The 18,209-nt window shown below is 49.1% G+C and overlaps 10 protein-coding genes across 10 annotated transcripts; 6 read left to right on the forward strand and 4 right to left on the reverse strand.

Moving 5' to 3' along the window:
* Nucleotides 1-86: 86 nt before the first annotated feature.
* On the reverse strand, nucleotides 87-1,232 carry rps23 (40S ribosomal protein uS12). The gene is made up of 3 exons (XM_056679921.1): nucleotides 1,159-1,232; nucleotides 660-946; nucleotides 87-529 (listed from the first exon to the last, which is right to left on the reverse strand). The coding sequence occupies exons 2-3, from the start codon at nucleotides 916-918 to the stop codon at nucleotides 351-353; spliced, it is 438 nt and encodes a 145-aa protein (XP_056530293.1). The 5' UTR covers nucleotides 919-946; nucleotides 1,159-1,232; the 3' UTR covers nucleotides 87-350.
* A 182-nt stretch (nucleotides 1,233-1,414) lies between these two features.
* N7500_008778 (DUF5315 domain-containing protein) lies at nucleotides 1,415-2,206 on the forward strand (the record flags this gene model as incomplete). Its single annotated transcript, XM_056679922.1, has 1 exon — nucleotides 1,415-2,206. One exon carries the CDS (start codon nucleotides 1,415-1,417, stop codon nucleotides 2,204-2,206), a length of 792 nt encoding a protein of 263 aa, XP_056530294.1.
* A 476-nt stretch (nucleotides 2,207-2,682) lies between these two features.
* Nucleotides 2,683-3,122, reverse strand: N7500_008779 (MICOS complex subunit Mic12 family protein; the record flags this gene model as incomplete). The annotated part of the gene is made up of 2 exons (XM_056679923.1): nucleotides 2,683-3,039; nucleotides 3,102-3,122. The coding sequence occupies 2 exons, from the start codon at nucleotides 3,120-3,122 to the stop codon at nucleotides 2,683-2,685; spliced, it is 378 nt and encodes a 125-aa protein (XP_056530295.1).
* Nucleotides 3,123-3,480: 358 nt separating this feature from the next.
* Nucleotides 3,481-4,291, forward strand: N7500_008780 (mitochondrial 54S ribosomal protein bL17m; the record flags this gene model as incomplete). The annotated part of the gene is made up of 2 exons (XM_056679924.1): nucleotides 3,481-3,696; nucleotides 3,872-4,291. The coding sequence occupies 2 exons, from the start codon at nucleotides 3,481-3,483 to the stop codon at nucleotides 4,289-4,291; spliced, it is 636 nt and encodes a 211-aa protein (XP_056530296.1).
* A 1,263-nt stretch (nucleotides 4,292-5,554) lies between these two features.
* N7500_008781 (uncharacterized protein) lies at nucleotides 5,555-6,079 on the forward strand (the record flags this gene model as incomplete). Its single annotated transcript, XM_056679925.1, has 1 exon — nucleotides 5,555-6,079. The coding sequence occupies one exon, from the start codon at nucleotides 5,555-5,557 to the stop codon at nucleotides 6,077-6,079; it is 525 nt and encodes a 174-aa protein (XP_056530297.1).
* A 1,698-nt stretch (nucleotides 6,080-7,777) lies between these two features.
* Nucleotides 7,778-8,263, forward strand: N7500_008782 (uncharacterized protein; the record flags this gene model as incomplete). The annotated part of the gene is made up of 2 exons (XM_056679926.1): nucleotides 7,778-7,894; nucleotides 8,075-8,263. 2 exons carry the CDS (start codon nucleotides 7,778-7,780, stop codon nucleotides 8,261-8,263), a joined length of 306 nt encoding a protein of 101 aa, XP_056530298.1.
* A 1,862-nt stretch (nucleotides 8,264-10,125) lies between these two features.
* N7500_008783 (putative R3H domain protein) lies at nucleotides 10,126-12,658 on the reverse strand (the record flags this gene model as incomplete). Its single annotated transcript, XM_056679927.1, has 2 exons — nucleotides 10,126-12,552; nucleotides 12,608-12,658. The coding sequence occupies 2 exons, from the start codon at nucleotides 12,656-12,658 to the stop codon at nucleotides 10,126-10,128; spliced, it is 2,478 nt and encodes an 825-aa protein (XP_056530299.1).
* Nucleotides 12,659-13,414: 756 nt separating this feature from the next.
* N7500_008784 (zinc finger CCHC-type containing 10) lies at nucleotides 13,415-14,398 on the forward strand (the record flags this gene model as incomplete). The annotated part of the gene is made up of 3 exons (XM_056679928.1): nucleotides 13,415-13,509; nucleotides 13,568-13,693; nucleotides 13,756-14,398. The coding sequence occupies 3 exons, from the start codon at nucleotides 13,415-13,417 to the stop codon at nucleotides 14,396-14,398; spliced, it is 864 nt and encodes a 287-aa protein (XP_056530300.1).
* A 395-nt stretch (nucleotides 14,399-14,793) lies between these two features.
* N7500_008785 (CCDC12/cwf18 family protein) lies at nucleotides 14,794-15,408 on the reverse strand (the record flags this gene model as incomplete). The annotated part of the gene is made up of 1 exon (XM_056679929.1): nucleotides 14,794-15,408. One exon carries the CDS (start codon nucleotides 15,406-15,408, stop codon nucleotides 14,794-14,796), a length of 615 nt encoding a protein of 204 aa, XP_056530301.1.
* A 305-nt stretch (nucleotides 15,409-15,713) lies between these two features.
* On the forward strand, nucleotides 15,714-18,116 carry N7500_008786 (pentatricopeptide repeat protein; the record flags this gene model as incomplete). Its single annotated transcript, XM_056679930.1, has 1 exon — nucleotides 15,714-18,116. The coding sequence occupies one exon, from the start codon at nucleotides 15,714-15,716 to the stop codon at nucleotides 18,114-18,116; it is 2,403 nt and encodes an 800-aa protein (XP_056530302.1).
* Nucleotides 18,117-18,209: the final 93 nt, after the last annotated feature.

An 18,209-nucleotide genomic window follows, 5' to 3' on the forward strand; every position in this document is an offset into this window, starting at 1 on the left:
TGCTGTATTCACATCACTATCATATCCTACGCTTTACTCCGCATCCCTAAGAGACAACTCTAGCAAGAATCCAGGAACCAAGTGGGAGTATACGGGAAGGTCAGAAACCCGGGAAAGAGATAGAAAGTCATGGCGCCATAATCTTTTGGAGGTTGTATCAATCGTGTTTAATTCGCAAATAAGCGGATCCACCACATTCCGGACGAAAGCCCGCCGGGGGACTCCCCAAAAAGAAAATATCTCATGAAATCAAGGCGCTGATGAGGCGGGCTTTCCGTCCGGCACCGTTCCCACACTCCAAGGCTCCCGGTCGCTGCATTTTTGATTTCGAACAGAACGCGTCGAGTTGTTTAAGAGCGGGGCTTCTCCTTCTTCTCCTTCCACAGAGCGGCGAGACCGACACCGGAGACCTTGACGACCTTGAAACGGACACCGGGAATATCACCCTTGGCCTTACCCTTGCGACCGAAACCGGCGAGCAGGACCTCGTCGTTCTCATCGATGAAGTTCAAGCAACCGTCATTGGGGACTGTGAAAACATCCTAGTTAGCAAATGTCTTGTAGTAGCTGTGTGGCAGTTTCCATCTTGTCGTGATTCCAACTCGTATAGACCTTTCCAACACATTGATGACGATAACAGTAGAGAAGGGGTAACCCACCGAAAGCAGCGACCTTCTTTCCGTTCTTGATGAGCTGGACCTTGACACACTTGCGAATAGCGGAGTTGGGCTGCTTGGCCTCAACACCGACCTTCTCAAGGACGATACCCTTGGCGTGGGAAGCACCACCGAAGGGAGAAGACTTGTAGGCGGTTCCGAGAAGACGCTTCTTGAAGTGGTCATCAGCCCAGCGCTGATCCTTGCGGTGCGCCTGGAGCTTGCGGGCGGCGTTCAAACCACGGGGTTGTCCTTTACCCATGTTGGCGGATTATGTGTTCGACGGTCAACTGAACGAAGAAAAATAGTTAGCGTCGTGTCGAGTGGAACGGTAGATTGTGCTGGTTGTGGGTATTTTCGATGCGTGTTCGTGTTTGGTGGAGGCCGAGTTTTTGTGCGTAGAAATGGATGCGATTGTTGAAGGATCTCGCAGAACCACGAATGAAATATTTCGGAAAAGCACAAACAATGCAGGGGAAACAGCAGGATATCGAATACGTACCGACTGGGAGGGGTGTTGTCGGCCAAAGGGGCTGAGGGTCGATTGTCGAAAAGTCGAAGAGTTCCGGATTTCCCTTACCACACGCTTTGGATGCACCTCAGGTGACTTTGTGCGCTTAGCCCTAAGCGAGTCACGGGACAGCCGTAGCCCCCACCTCTGATTATGTCAGCATTCTGATAACGATAAGGTTATCAGCTCCATCATCAACCCCATTCGGACGCTCCATGTCTGTTGCTCTCTCTAGCATTTGTTGAAGATGGATCTGTCAAGAAAACCCACAAACTCGAATACTCAGCGCCTACCTCCCCCAGCCCTTTTTCAGGGTCCACCATCACACAATGCCTCTAATATCTCATTATCCGTACCACCTACAGGCTCATCATTAACAACCGCCTCCGGCAGCCAACCTTCACCTCTGCATCGGAATCGGTCAGCTCTCGCCGAGGGTGAAACCCCTGAGAAGGCAAGCTTGTTATCACCTTTAATATCGCGCCGCCCCTCCAAAAATGATGTAGATGGATCCGACGCCATCTGGCAGGAAATGCAGAGTGCCCTGTCAGAAGTTGAACTCAGCGCCGTGACGAGCGAAAATGTCTTCGGTGCAAAGCACTCTGAAGCGTTGGAAGATCTACGCATGAAACAGTTGAAGCTCGCTCAAGCCTGGGCCCGCAGCGAGGCAGACGATGAAGTTGTGGATCCTGGCCACAGCGGTGCCGATAGAGCCAGTGGGAAAACTAGCTCAGCGCGGGGAGGTATTGGAGAATCGAACCAACAACATGATGCAGTGATGGAGAGTAGCGCAGGCCACGGCTCGGTGTTGCACCGCACACTGGACGAGGAGACTGAGAAAGACATTAGTCTTGCGCGAAAGCGCCGCGAGGCCAATGACCGGTACTTTGATCGTGTCAACCAGGGCGTTTTAGATGTTGTTGCTAAATTGGAGGAGGTAGCTCAGGCTATGCGCGCCGTTGAGCGGGAAAGCAAGGATATCTGGAGTGATTCGGAGAGTGCCACAACAAGTGCGCCGTCATCAACCCATACAAGTTGAATTACTGAGTGTGTCAGTCAACTCAGCTGTAGCACGACCTTTGCTGCATTTATTTCACTAATTCACATTCTAGCGGGCTAGTGCGAAAGTCCAGGATTGACCGGATGGTAACCGAGTCTTGCTGCACCGTATTGATATCTCCATCCTGTCTGGGAATGCGCTGGACGCATTTACAATATTCACCACGGGGAATTATATCCGGCTTATGCATGGAAAAGCCATTATCACGAATGGTACCTTTACAATCATCTGATAAAAGACCTCTAAACAGAAGGTCTAAAAAGACCACTGGAAATACACAACAAGGCCGCATAATGGTCAACTGTTTTTTCTACTAATGCATGTAAATTATGCCATAATGAAATCAAGGGTATCCAAACTCCAGTGCTCAAATACAAACCCAAACGAGTAGACATGATGATACATCCAAAGATCCTTCCAAGCCAAGTCTTTGCTCTAGTCCCATAGACGATCTTTCAGTCCCGTTTCACTACTCGCACAGCAGCTCTCCAGCCTTCTGAAGCAGCTTCTCTCACATCCTCCCATCTCGTCTCATAAGCCTTCCTTGCCAAGACTTCCACTTCCTTATTCCATCTATGTTTGAGTATCTCCTTCATAGTCGGCTCGGCTAGTTTCTGCGCTTCCAGTTCTTCACACTGCTGTCTTGATATGTCTGGTGGTAGGAACCGCCGGTCATAGGCACCAGCTGAGGCAGTCAACCAGTCTATTTGCTCGACTTGCGCATGGATGGCTTTGCGTTGTGATATGCGTGTTGAACGGTGGACTTGGATGGTGATGTAGAGAACAGATGAGGTAAAAGCAAAGCCGCCGACCTATCCGAGGATACATTGAATTAGTCATTGTTTCCTGGTATAAACTCGGGGGGGAATCGTACAAAGCCCGTGAAGAAGCCCATATTTGTTGTGGTATTTGGAGTCGCCGGATTGCGAATTTAATCCTAGGGGTGAATGGAAAATGCGAAAAGTTGCAGAAGCGTTTCACGATGATAGATATTCTATTCCGATCAACAAGCTCAGCTGAATTGTATTCGAAAAGCTGAATGTCCTCGAACAAGCAGAGTGAACGCGGAAAACTGAAGTCGGACAGACGGTGGAAGCGCTCCGATTGGCCAAGACAATTCTTCTGGGCCGAACATCCTCTCTCCTTCGTCTTCAGGAACACCTTAGTTTGGCCATTGACCTCGCGATTCCCACTCTACTTTTGATAACTCGGCCTTTTTCTACCTCCTCTCCTCTCCCTGAATAATCCTCACTATGGCCGGCGGTGGAAGCAGATACCGTCACTTGAGCCGCGACTCCGCGCATCGACAGGCCCTGCTCCGAAACCTGGTGACCTCCCTCTTTGAGCATGAGTCAATCACCACAACATGGCCAAAGGCCAAAGAGGCCCAGCGATTGGCCGAGAAGTTGATTACTTTGGGCAAGAAGAACACCGAAGCCAGTCGGCGACGAGCATTGGAGATTTTTTACGTATGTTGAATTCCCGAACAAACCCACCCCGATGCAATCAAGACGGGAATTAGTCTAGTCACGAGAAACCACGGGTTTACCAAATCCGTGATCTATCACTACAATTCTCAGTCCATCAACCCAAAAGAAAAAGAAAAAAAATCAACAATCCAATGACAACACTAACATTGCCTAGACACCACACGAAATGCTCCCCAAACTCTTCGGTCCCCTCCGCGAGCGTTACGCAGATCGGCCAGGTGGTTATACACGAGTCCTCCGCATCGAACCCCGCGAAAAGAACGAGTACTATTCTCCCAAAAAGGGTGTCAAGAATGCCGTCCGAGAGCCTAAACCCCAAGTCAAGGCTCCCTCCGCCATCCTCGAGCTTGTCGATGGGCCAAAGGACATTCGTTTTGCTATGACGGCGCGTACGGTGGCACGCGAGCGCGAGCAGGGCCGGGATCTCGTGCACTCGCTCACGAGGTTGAATGTGAAGAAGGTCACGCAATTCCGCAAGAATGGTGTTGAGGTTTTGGAGGACGCGATTTCCAAGCTCAGTCTTGCCAAGAAGCAGAATGCTAAGAAGGATGCTGAGGTCGAGTCGAGGGATTAGATGTGGGGAGTGCTAGCTCTCTTTTGTGGGGGTTTCATTTCGGGATTCTCGACCTGGGGATGAGCTCTGGGAGCTGCCTGGGAGATATTTTCTCCTAGACTTGATGAGAGTTGTCGACGTTGACACCTTTATGCTTGGTCTCCGGGGTTTACTCCATTGTTCTTTACTTGTTTTCTTACCAGGAGTTTTGTCTTCTTCCTGTTCATTATGGCATCTCCGTCTTCGTTTGCACTCGCGCATGTGACATAGCCTCTGTATAAAAGATTTTGATACCTCTTTATTCGCATTTTGTTTGTTCGTTAGCTTTGGGTAAAGGCCTATGTCGAGTCATTCTGGAGAAGGGCCGCCATAGTATAATATACTTTCCCGGGATTAGATATGGAACTTAATCACAGCCTTGATAGACAGCATATCATGATCAAGGAAGCTGTCAACGAACACCCATCCATATTAGACAGACATTGGGAACCGGCATCTGATATTGATGCCTGTCGATCCAGGCCTTAATATATAGATCTCAACAATCTTCACAGAAACGCCATGACATGCAATGTAGATCAGATGAAATGCTCACCGCAATTAATGGATACCTTGATTGCATCGATATCAATACTGGATATTTTTCCCTTGATTTGGTGGTTGGGTTGCGGGCGTGAGAGTAACGTTGGATAAATATATTTTGAGGAACCTACAACCATCTCAATCGGAATAAAATCTCCAGCAATTTGACTTGAAGTTGCCATTTTCAAAATTCATCCATTACCTAATCTATGCAGTAGCGATCAAACTTTTTTTGCAGATTCTCAACACCTCATCCTGGGCGGTTGATAGGATCTGATATATCAACTGCAGCCCCGACGTACTAGACTAGTGCCACCCGGACACGGCAATTGTAATCAAGGGACAATAAGATTCAAATGCAGAATCATCAATAGTTGAACTCTCTAGCGTATGATCCGAGCGCATGTTGTTACCAGTTTGTCCAAGGGATCATTTATTCATCCACACAGCTCATTCCTGAGAGATATTCAAAGCCTCAATCTCCCTCTCTACCAAACCCCAGTGCTCAGCAGGATCTGTGCCCGAATCAAACAATATAAAGTTTTACTTTCTGCTATCCAGTATTCAATACCCAGTCCTAAGACATCGCAACTTTGTTCTTTGAAGTAGGTGATGCCCGATATCTCGAACTAAACTCTCCATGGTCCAACATGTGCTAATCTCCCACCGGTAGGGAAAACATAACAAGAACATCTACTCAGGATGGAAAAAGTGTCAAAAGAAGTGTCAATTGAAACACAGAACCCGCTCCGACAGAATGCTCCAAGCCCTCTACATGCCGACACGCACAAAGAAGTCGCAGTCTCACCCCGACCAAACGTCGAACACAGCATGAACAAGGACAGTACCCTGGAAGTCGATAACCGGGACTGCACACTAGAGTTCAGCGATCGAAACTGCAACCTGGAGCTCAATCAATTTGCCGATGACAAACACACAGAGAAGCAAGTTGAGGCCGGAGTTGGAGCTTCAGCTCCAGCTACAGACAAAAACGAGACAAATGCGAGTGGACGCCAGTCTGCTGCAGATGAAAAACAAGATCCGGAGTCTCAGTCAGTGACAGAGACGGTCAGACGTCAGAGATATCGTCGGCGAGAGTGGATTATCGCTGGTTCAGTTTTTGCTACTGTTATCCTTCTTGTTGTTATTATTGTTCCTTCTGTGATATTTGGGACTCGTCATTATAAGCCCCACTATGAGCAGCCTTCGAATCCGTATATTGCATGAGACAGTCGAGTGTTGACATCAGATGGGACTTGAATGTATAGACTGAGGGCTGGGGAACTGAATGTGAATATAGAAGGTCGGTCTAATTGCTGCTTCTTCGTTTCATGGTCTATAATTTGGTCAGAGGTTTATGCATATGAGAATTCAAGGTCATATTGAATGGTGATCTCCTCAATTGATAGCTTTTGTGCTCCCTGAATCCTCCCTCTGCCTTTTACCAACTCGACAAATGACAAGGCTTTATTTCTTTCAAGTCACATAACATCAGTCAACCCTAGCTACTAGCAGTACTGCTAAGTATATCTAGGCCTTGCATGGCCTTTGCTGCACCGATTTTACACTTTACATGCGCGCTTGGACGGATTTTTCAAATACTGAAGTTTCCTTCTCTGACATACCACGTCTTGCCTCAGCAGCGCGTGTCAAGCACATCTCCGCTCTGACTCCAATCAGTGCACCAAAGATTGAGAAAATAGTAGTTGGTAGGCCTTCGAAGCGGGCATACTAATCATAGGACAAAGCCCTAACCGCCTTTATTCCATGTATTGCCGTTGGCTAGCTCCTAAAAAGTACATCTCTTTTTGCATCCCCCACAACAGTTCCCTTAAGCTAGCGAATATCCATTCACTGTGGTCCTTCGGCTCATTACCTTCGTCCGCCAGCCCTTAGCCTCCTGGATATGTTCAGTTATTTCTCTGCTGAACTGCCTCGGGTCCAAATACAGCCGTCATCCCCGGTTTGGCTACAACTGCTTCCCTGTCACACAACTCGATGCATTCGAAGTCCATGACAGACACAAAAGGATCAGCGTCATCCTGGTGGCAAGGAACGTTGTGCGGACCGGGTTCCGTCCAGACAATTCCGACGACCCGAAGAGCATTCACAGCGGCTAAACCTGCTGATAGACAAACTCTTTCTGATGGAATGGTAAATCTGCCCATCTCCTACCCAGTGGCTCTCCCTTCACCTTCGCCAGAACTAGTATAAAGCCATATGCGAACAATGACAAACAGCAGATCACTCCTGCGGCGTAGGGCGAGGGCTCCCTTATTATTAGACTGCAACATCGCCCATGGACGAGCGGGCATTGCACACAGGCCTTATATAAGCGGGAAATGGACCCTATGGACGGGCCCTACCCTTAGGGCCCACGGGCTATGGGCGCCGTGGGCGCCCGTGGGCCTTTTTAGTAAGTAGATTTCCTTGACCTCGTGACTTGATTGTTTGTGTATTTTTTTCTCTGTATCTTTAAGAAATTTGATTGTATATATACAATAGTGGTATTTAGTATATAGTAGGTTTAGGACCCTCTATATAACAACTTAATAGTTGTGTTAAGTCAGAAGTTACACATAGGAAGGTCTCTTGCACAAAGTATGCTTTTCCTACCTTTTTCTACTGTCTACCCATAAGACCGAAAGAAGGGAGAACTGTCTTGAAGATATATAATAATGGATGGGAAACCCAGTGAGAACCCCATTGAGAGGACCGCTGAGAAGACCATTTCACAGCCCTGTAAGAAAGATATCATAAGACCGCATAAGCGGCCGTCTACTCTTGTCATTATATAAATGCTTCTAAAGCTTGTTTTCTAAGCTCAGTCAGAGAATTAATCATATGCGAAGACCGGCGTGTGAATGAGTTTGACATGGACCCCGAGTTACACTTTTCCCCATCAAAGATGAGGGTATCTTGCTAATGCTCTACAATCGACTTTCAGCCGACCTTCCGACTCTTGACAAAGACCTTCTGATTCTCACTGCAGCGTTCTACGGTAATGTCGACGACCCAACACGGTCCGCCAGGAATTTGAGTGTTTGATACGAGGCATATACAACAACACAGTATTTACCATGTGATGCTCGCTCCAAGCCTCCTCCCTCTTCCAGTGCAGTGGCATCAAGGCTACTATCAATGCCCGCTTTATCATAAATGGTGATTTATCCTGCATCACCCCAGTTACCCCCAAAAAAAGAACTACCATATCTAATCTAGTACCTATCTGCCCCACGAAAGTCGGTACTCCGAGAACCATTCCGGCGTCAACCGATCATGAAGCCCGCTATTGCAAGTGCTTGCATCGTCGCCGACTATGAGGACCTTTTTGACCTCCTTCATATAGACCCAGATACCGAAATCATGGAAGATGCTCGCGATAGCCTGAACCCCCATGATATCCGATGAGTATTATGACTTCTTGGGACATGAGATACAGGTCCACGAACGCTTGGGCGGCAATGAAGGAATCATGCTGCCCACATGCCCTTCTAAATTTACGAGTGGGTTGGTCTACGCGAAAAAAACACAATCTTGAGACTTACCTCACTACACACCCGGAGCCAGAAGAGTCCTTCAAGACAAATTGGATTCCCTCCCTCATCAAGATTTTGTCACAAATTCACTCCTACAGGGTGTTTGTAGATAAACTGTATCTCAGCAACACCTTGGGTATTCAAGATGAACTGAAGTTTACGAACTTGAGCGAGTCTACCTTGTTACCACCCACGGTTCAAATGGATACCGTATGCGAGAGCGAGGTGACTGCTAAGATTGAGATCTTTCAATTTGGGTGGATCATCTACTCAATCTCTACTTGACACGTTCATAATAATTGCCCCTTCAATCGGCCTCATACACCTTGGCCAACTCTCGAATCGTTTCTACGGATGACCTTTTCCGTGGCCTTATCGTCAAAAAGTATTGGTGTGAAGAGTATGATAGCATGGATGCTTTGAATGAGGCGCATTTATATTGCGGACTTCTCAGGAAAGCGAAGCATAGACGAGAAGGGAGAAATCCATGTTGCATCTACTATGGGAAGACATGGCGAGGAAATGAGACAGACACCAGAGAAGCCTCGGTATCTAGATAGACAATTTTGCATCCTGTGATTCAACTATAGCCAGAAAATGGAGACCTTTTGCAAGTATCTCGCTTATTTCCAGTCTCAACATAGGCAGAGCAGGCTGACAGACCCTGATATCAGGCCAACCAGGGGACTAAAGATCTACACAAAAGCCTCCATTCACTCGAACCTGCTTTATTAAGCCTCGACTTGATAGAATGAAAATTGTAACTCATACTAATATACTTCTTACCAATCTGAATCCCCTCAAATGTTCACAAGTATGCGATATCAATCCTTGATCTGCATAGACCATCTGGCTAACAATCGAACCCAGTAGAGAAAAGCCCATCCAAAGAGAGACTTCAGCTCTTGAGATTAGTGTACAGTCAACCGTACGACTGGCGAAAATACCCACCGAATCCCACCACCTACAACCGACACCCAGAAAGAAGCCACAGCGCCTCCAAATCCCATTGAGCGCAATGACGGCGACTGCTCATTGCAGGTAGATAGCCAGGATTGCACCCTTGGAGTCAATAGACTGGTCGAAGGAAGCCGTCGAAATCGATCACAAGCAAGCAGACGAGGACGGGGGTTCTGATCTTAGTACACCCGTGCAGCGGAAGCGGAAATCCCGTCGAAATTGGTCTATTTGGGGTGTAAGTATTGCGATTCTTTTGGCTATTATTATAGTGCCTGTTGTGATGACGGAACATTGACTGGATGTGCTTTGTTAGAAGAAGTCGATGAGGCTGGGCTATCTGAATTAGGTCTTGACAACTTCGATGATTTGACTGAATCGACCTGGCGTGATTAAGAAGCTATTTTGAAACCCCTGAAAACTTATATACAGACTGAGCGATCACGATAGAGACGTTGCTTTTATTGTTGTTTCTCGCAAGCCTAGATACCCGTTCTAATTATCCTCGCTGGACATCGTATAGGCAAGAAAAAACCACTTGAACATGCAGGTTCAGGACTAGCTAAGAGCGAGGAGGCACAGGCACAAGAGCCCGGATCGTCATGCATTGTATTGCTGTACATGTAAACCTTGGAACACAGCTGCCGCATGTGGACAGACGAAGCTATCCCATATACTACGGGACAATAGTTCATATCTCAATTTCCAAAGGCCCAGGGACCACATCACACGCAGATACACCACAAATAGTACAAATGCGACCAAACCATCAAGCTTTTAGTTCTGCTTAGAAACAGTTGTGCCCCCTGAGACCACAAGTGGTCGATTGCTTACGGTTGGAATTCCATTGCTGCTGTATGTTGGTGCTGGAACCGAGGCTGGAGCAGGTCGGTTTTTCAGGTCAAAGTCGGAGGGAACTTCCGATGGCGGGGGTTTGGGAGGAAGATGAGCTGGCGTGCCCCATTTCGCAATCGAGTCTCGGGGACCGGTAGGCACTCGATTGGGGATCATAGCCGGGGCTGCGTCCATGGGCCGGTTGGGGATAGGTTCCGGATACCCCTGCCATTGCGATTGGATACTAGGTTGGATGTTGCCATACGGCTGCATTGTGTGTTGACCTTTGTTCGGGTGACGCCCGGGAGGAGCACCGCCGGGGATGAATGAGCGTGTCTGGGGGTTGAAGTGGGACCTGGCATATCCTGCTTGCATTGCTGCATGGGACCCGGCCGGATTTTGGAGACCGGGATTCATATGTTGCCCCGGATATTGAGCATAAGGATATGCGCCCATATTGGATGGCACATTGGAGCTCACGTTGGAGTTCATGTTAGATGGCATACTGGAAGGCATTGGCTGCTGAGGATAGTTCGGCCAGTGGACAGGCGGTCCATTCCGCTGGTGCGGGGACTGCTGGAACGTTGTGGGAAAAGGAGGCGAGTTCCAAGTGGGGGTTTGTTGATATGGTGCCACATTGGGCACAGCAAAGTTGTTCATTGCGGGCGAAGACGCGTTTGAGGATGGCTGGTTTATCATCCCCTGCTGGTTCATCGAAGAGTACCCAGAATATGGGGACTGCTGTGGCATATTTCCCTGCCACGGACCATTGGAGGCCATCTGGGGCGACATTGCCACTGGATATTGAGAAACACCGTTCATGTTCATGCTCGGCTGTCCAGGGTAGACGGCCCCATTCTGACCGGATGGCATGTAACCGATAGAGGGTGGCGGCACGCCAGGTCCGACCAAGTAAGGGACTTGGTTTGGGTATGAGCTGTCATTTACAGGGGCATTGTACGGAGCAGCACCATGTCCATATTGCATACCTAGATAGTAGGTGTTGAACTGCGAACGAACCTCAAAGCTGTCATCATGAGGAGTTCTCTGCCTCTGGGTCTTCTTGCGGCCGTTCGTTGAGCTGGAGCGCGACATATTGGGATTCGAGTCACCGCTGGCCGGGTCTGATTTGGCACTGTCGGGGAAATCACGGAAGATTCGTTCACGAACCTCATGATACTTTGCTTCCCGTTCCTCCCTCGTCAAAGCCATTCGATCTTTAGCGGGTGTAGCGCCAGATGAAGATCCGTGGCGTTCGCCATCTGGTCCACTATCGCCATCTTCCGAGTTGGCTTTTGAAGGGTTTGACGAGCCTCCTATACTTCCTTCAAATTGCCCTCCATCGTTTCGGCGCATGATTTTCATTGCTGGAACAACTGGGGGTGGAGTACTATGGCAGGAAGCATGCACAGCAGACAGGGGAGTGGGTAGCCGGCAGAACGGTGTTCGATGAAGCCTGACTGATGTCACATTATTGTCGACAAAATGTGTTAAGTGATAGTAATCACCCAGTTTATGTGCAAGAAGTCGGCCAAACGCGTTCGAGGGGGGCAACTCCAGGGATTGCTCATTGCAGTCCTTGATGAAGTACCGAATCTTTTCCTCCAGTTGCAGGATCAGGAGACGATCTTTCGGCGATTTCATTGCCTCTAAAAGTTTTTCATCAGGCTCTAGGGGAAACCCATGTAAGATCTGACCATCTTCAATGCCATCGGAGTTGGCTGGAATCACGAAATGATTTGCGACTGAACCTGGGGGGATTGCACCATTCACCGGCTGGGTACCGTCAAAGAGGGGGGGAACGGGCAAAATGCCGCGTGGGCGTGTAGGGATACCATCTCGATACTGCTCGCGAAACACGCGACTACCAGCTTCGGAGCCTGCCACAGAGTTTGGAGCCCCAGAAGCAATTCCGGAAAGTGACTCCTCCTCATCAATGGCTTGGACACTAGCGCTGTCATCGGGGCGTACAGAGTCCTTTTCATCCATTGCGAATGTCGTCACCGAGGCAAGGCTCTTGGAATCGAAGTTGGTCATTTTTGTGGATGAGGTGGAAAGATGAGTGCGATCATCTTCAAAAGAGTTCTCCCGCTTGAGCAGGCCATTATTTTGGCCACCAATGAAGGAAGTTGAGCCATCATTGTGCTTCTTCAAGGCGAGGCCAATATCTTGTACGCCTTTCCCTAGATCGTCAACAGCTAGATCAATCGAACTAGCCTCTGGCGTTTTATCGAGATTATGCTGGCTGGGCAAAGCTGCACCGGAGCCATTTGCTTCTGAGCAGGGTGATTGTTCTGCTGGCTGGCATATTTCGTTTTCATCAGATACCGAGGAAGAATGTGGGTTGTGGGGTGCGGGCATAGCGGCAATCTAGACATGGAATTAGCGACGAGCCATGAGGCGGTGGAACGAAATATTGACTTACCTTTGCAAAGGAGAGAGGACAGTCTCCACCGGGGGGACTTTTTGATGCCATGACAATACTCCGCGAGATAATCGCTGAAACTGTTGAAATTTCAAAAAAAAAGAACCCGAGATCAAATCAAGCAGCGGCCGCACTCAGCACGCTTTGGATTTGCAAATGTGAAGGAGGTCGAAGTTTGTTTGATTGAAAGTAAAGTCGCTGCGTAATTTCGTTTCACACAAGCCCAAAACGAAAGACATATCTCTGGGGTAGGGCAGTCGCCATGGAGAAAACTGTGGGAAAGGCGCATTAGCACCATGCACGGTGAAATACAAGGAGATCTGTAGGCTTCATGAAGGGAATATCCACTTCAATGGAGCAGAGGATCTAGGGAGATCAGATAATAACGCCTTACATGATATCAAAGCTGGCTCATCGTCAGGGAGAAGACCTCGTACTGGATTTTGAGGAAATTCTCCAGATCCGCTGGATATTTGAAGAGCCGATCAACTCTAGATCATCCGTCCGAGATGGATGATGTGAAAGTTGACAATGAACTCCGAGATCGAGAAGGAGCGTTGGAAATCCGAATTCTGACTTCTTGATTGCCTGAAGATTCGTGGGCATTATGCCGCGCCCGACCGCCCTTGGCGCGCGCCTACAATTTCCCTTCGGCTTCAGAGGTCAACGGCCGCCAATTTGCGCCGATTAGCTTTACGTCGCATTTTACCTTTGTTTTTGATATTGGGCATGTTGATATTCCTGTTTCAATCCTCAAGTACCCTATAGTCTAGTATTCCACAAGAATCTACAACATCACGAGCTCCAATGAACCGATATCGAAACGCCCCGAAGCTCGGCGGCTCCAACTCAAACAAGGCCACCGCGACCACACTGTGCCAAAAATGCCTCGGACGAGATATGTGCACTCTTTCCCTTGTCATTCGGACATTTCGCTGACTCCAATCCACGACACTATAGCTTTGATTGCAAGGCATCCGCGCAAGAGCGCCCATACGTCCCGCGACCTTCAAGGACTCAGCAGCTACTGAACCCAGAACTGATGCCCAAGCTTTCCAGCGACAATCCAAATGAGCTGCTGCGGAAGTAAGTTCGGATTATTGTCATGTCTGCATTGCTTTGGAGAATACTCGCTGACTTGCACGAAGAGAGGGCGTTGCGGATGAACTACTTGCTGCCCGGGACGAAGAGCGTGGCCGAAAGAGAGATATTGAGGATATGATAGATCGCAACGCTCAGTCTCCGAAGCGGGCCAGGTCTCTCTCAGTGGAAACGATATCTACAAATCGATCCTATTCCTCATCTCCCCGCCGTAACAAACACGGCACAGCCGACAGAGGTCGTCGAGATGATTCATCAGCACCTCCTTCAAAGTCCCGAAAGAGACGCTACAGTGATTCCACAGAGGGTTCTTCCGGTTCAGTTCACTCAGGACCGAAAAACCGCTCACCCTCTCGGGAGCGCACCGATGACCGAAACACTCGACGACGGAGACGAGAATCCAGTCCCGATGAACGGGGCCGGCACCGTGGAGCTGGAAGACGCAACGAACGAAGAGACCGCCGAAGCAAGAGTGTGGATAAGGAGCGCGTGAAAGAATCGCGTGCTACAACCCAAGATCTTCCACGAGACCGTTCATACCGTGATCGAGCAAGCCCGCCACGCCAGTCTCAACCTGGACGGTCTCGGCCTGATCCCATAACACAGAAGAGCCAACCTCCTCGTGAACGAAGCTTGAGTCCTTTCAGTAAGCGCCTTGCTCTGACTCAAGCCATGAATAACGGACGTTAAATTGAAATGAAATCACTGCTTTGCAACATTGGGGGTTTTTTTACGGCGCAAACTATTGATGGGGGACATTGTGCCAATTCATGTTCCGTTAGTATATGACCAAGTGTATCATTAGCATCTCTGGAGTTCGAAAATATCTGTCACTCGACAGTGGAATCCCAAAAAAAGTCAATAATGATTTCAGAAACACACTAAGATACACATGCTCATTGAGAATCTTAGCTTTTAACCCTCCTAAACGCCTCATTTTGTGCGCAATATGCCCATGGCATCATTTTGACGCCTCAACCAAGACAAAAAAAAAGAATAAGTTAAATGGGCAGAATATAGACAATTACAAGTCGAGGCAGAAGCCCTAGACCACGCTCGCATTCCTGACACAAAGGGTATCACGTTCAAATCATTTCTTCGTCGCTTTTCTCTTCCTCTCGTTCGCGTATATGGATGCTCTCAACGAGCGTCTCACCCGCCATGCCCACTTCCTCTCCCTGGTCATCTCCGTTAGATTTGGCCCCATTTGCCTTCGCAGCACGCTGCGCTTCCTCTACACGCTGACGTATAAGGCGGGCAATTGCATTGTCCGTCCGTACATCGAGAGTCTTGAGTTTTTCGCTCAAATCGCGCTTCAGATCCCAGTTGGGTTTCTTAGGTTGTAGTTTGAACAGATCAATGGGTTCATCGGCATCTTCATCCTCCTTGGCTTGTTCCGCTGTGGCCTTTGCAATTGCAGCCGCCTGTGCCTCCAGCGTCACCTGGCCCTCTTGCGGGGCGTGCTCGAAGCCTAGTTTAGGCCCGCGGGCCTCGGGGTCGTAGTTGCGGCCGGACAGGTATTTTGTGGTCACGTCCGGCGTGGCATCGTTGTCGGCATTGGCATCGGGCAGCTCCTCGTCTTCAGCGCTGGCCTCTTTTGTGTCTTGCTCGGGTTGCTTGCGCTTTAGAGCTGCGAGCTTGGCAAGCCGGGCTTTGCGGTCGATGGATGCCGCATCAAGATTGGCATGGTTTGATGACATATTTTCGAGTGATGGTTGAGCTGATGACGGAGAAAGTATTCAAGCTTGAGGAATAATAATTAAAGTTACTGAAATGACCGGAAGAAAATCCCAAGCTCCTCCGCTGCTTGGAAGTTGAACGACGATGGAGCCGATAAAAGTAGATGTGGTGCGCCACACATCAGCCACGGCAAAATCGGGCGGAATGGCGGAATTCAACTTTCTGTCCGGCATTGGACTTGAATTCTCTCTTCACGCGCCATAATCGACTTGTTTTCTTTGTCTTGGTCTATTCCTCACAGATGTCTGCGAATAAAAGCTCCTGAATGTCACCTTGTCCACAACAACTCGTTCGGTCCCGTCTCAACGGGTTGCTCTCACAACAATGTCGGAGCCCAGGCCGATTGTATCGGGAGTCGGGGACGGCGAATGTTGGTCATAGAGTGCGCCTCTCCACATACAATGCTCCAGCAATCTCAGAACCTGGCGTGGGAAATGATGCTCCTGACCCTATGTCCTATCAACACAATCATGATTCAACCGACAGTTCTCATCCGCCGACAAGTGAACAACCAGATCAGGCCGTGACAAATCGATACGGCATGGGGGATGGCCAATCAAACTCCCTATCCCAACCACGAAGGTCAACGCAGACACCGATTATAACGAATGATAAAATGAAGAAGGTCGCCTACGTGCGACATGCTGATCCCAAGCTTGTTGCCATGGCGGCCGAGAGAGTCAACCGCGAAATCTTAAACAAGGGTAGACACTTGACGGATCGAGGATTATATCTGGCTCTTGCGATGCGAATGAATTCGCTATACACGCGTGAGCTGGGACTCCGTCAGTGGAAGGAGGCATACGGAGCAATCCACAAGGCCAAGACACATGGTCGTGAGATCTTGCACAAATCTGCGTTGCCAAAATTGAGAGACGATGGTGAGAAACTGCTAGGGGTGCTTCTTGATGACTGCCAGGGCAAATTTCGAGAAGCATGGCTAGCAATGAACCGTTCTACCAGGGCCTGGGCCTGGCAACGCCTGGCCATCTGGCTGTTGCAAAATAACCCTGCAATGGCCCTGGAATTTTTACTCGTCACAACCGAGCCACGAGATAAGCCAGACTTGACTATGATTGTCGATTGCTTGGCGTACTTGGAGAGGTTTCACTATGAAGAGCTGCGGGATTGGGAAAAGGGTGCCCACACATTCGAATCAGTTGTTGCAACTACCCTGGACCCAAAGGACTGGCCGATTGTCTCGCCACCACAAAGGGGCATACGGTTTTATATTCGCCGAGCAGGCTTTTTAGGTGTCTACGAGAGTTTCCGTTTAATGAACGAGCGAGGCATTACGATGGAGGCTCAAACAGCACTTTGCTACATGTACCGATTCACACAGCTGAATGACGTGGAATATGCTCTTAGGGCCCTCGAATACATTCCCAAAATCAACGACCCTGAATTTTCTATGAATTCTGAAGGGGTCCTACGACACTGTTGCAAACTCCTGACCCTGGATACCGTTGAGGACAAAGCTGGAGGACGCAATTTCCGGATCCTCCCACGACTTCTCAAGATGGGAGTCCAGCCAGACCGGGACATGATGAATCTCGTGCTCGCTAATGCTTACAAAACCGGTGATCCTCAATTGGGGTCAGACATGCTCCAGTTCATGAAGAATCACCATCACGAGTTCGATTCTTACACATACTTGACTCTCCTAACTGATGCGGTGTCTCGAGGTGACCGGGGTCGGGTGGACGAGTTAGTGAGGGAAGTCGAGATGAAAGAGGAACTACGAAACAACCCATACATTTTCAGCAAGATCTTCCACGCCCATTTCACTTTTACCGCCAAGCATATTGACCCCGAGAGCGATCCCTCGGGGGTTTTCTACTCTATGCTCGACATGTACAACAAACTCCACGACATCACACCGCTCAAAGAACTCCTTCTCCTCCCTCCTCAATATACCCAGCCGCCAACTCAAGGACTTGAAGTCAAATTACCACCTTCCCCGGTGTCCTTGTTCCTTATGATCGCAACATTCTTCCGCTGTAGGAATCGGATCTCACAAGTGCATCACATGTACGACAGATTCCGCGAGCTAGTGCAGCAGGGCCACCCATCCATCGCTCCTCTGGTCGAGACCGACCACGTCTATAATGAATTCCTTATCGCCTTCCGCAAGAGCAGCCGTGGACTGCGGTCAAGCATACGTCTCGTTGAAGACATGCTTGACACATCCGCCATGCCGAAAGAGACCACCGATGGCAAACCTCTCAAGCATATCTCACCCACACCTCGCACGTGGACCATCCTCCTTAGTGCCTTCAATTACAGTCGCCAGCCCGATGCAGCCGAGAAAGTCAAGGAGATGATGGCTAAGCACGACGTGGAGTATAACCAAGTGACCTGGAATACCATCATCAACGGATTCGCGAATGCACAAGACATTCCCGAAACCGCTAATGCAATTACGAAGATGGAAAAAGAAGGCTTTGCCATTGACCACTACACTATGAAGAGTTTGCGTTATCTCCGCGACCCTGAACGCCTTTGGGTGGCGATCGAGGAGATGGATGAGGGTCTCGACTCGCATGGAGCTCATAAGCTTCTCACCCTCGAGCCTACGTCTGATGTGCACAGTGATCAGCAGGAGCGTGACGAGCTCATTGACAGTGGCTTGGAGAAGTTGGAGTCAAAATCGAAGCCCAAGATGTAGGATATATACCCTTTTGTCTTTTATTGTTGCCTTTTGTGGGCGAAGCAACCTGGAAGCATTTTAGACGCATTGGTGTTGAGATGGCTTTGAACT

The sequence above is a fragment of the Penicillium coprophilum genome, assembly GCF_028826855.1.
Source record: "Penicillium coprophilum strain IBT 35676 chromosome Unknown utg000005l_segment0_segment0, whole genome shotgun sequence".
Lineage (NCBI taxonomy): Eukaryota > Fungi > Ascomycota > Eurotiomycetes > Eurotiales > Aspergillaceae > Penicillium > Penicillium coprophilum.

Bases quoted from the DNA above. Each gene is read 5' to 3' on its own strand.
- rps23 (XM_056679921.1), bottom strand. From the start codon at position 918: ATGGGTAAAGGACAACCCCGTGGTTTGAACGCCGCCCGCAAGCTCCAG. The intron at 530-659 runs GTGGGTTACCCC...ATGTTTTCACAG, and splicing joins AAAGAAGGTCGCTGCTTTCG to TCCCCAATGACGGTTGCTTG.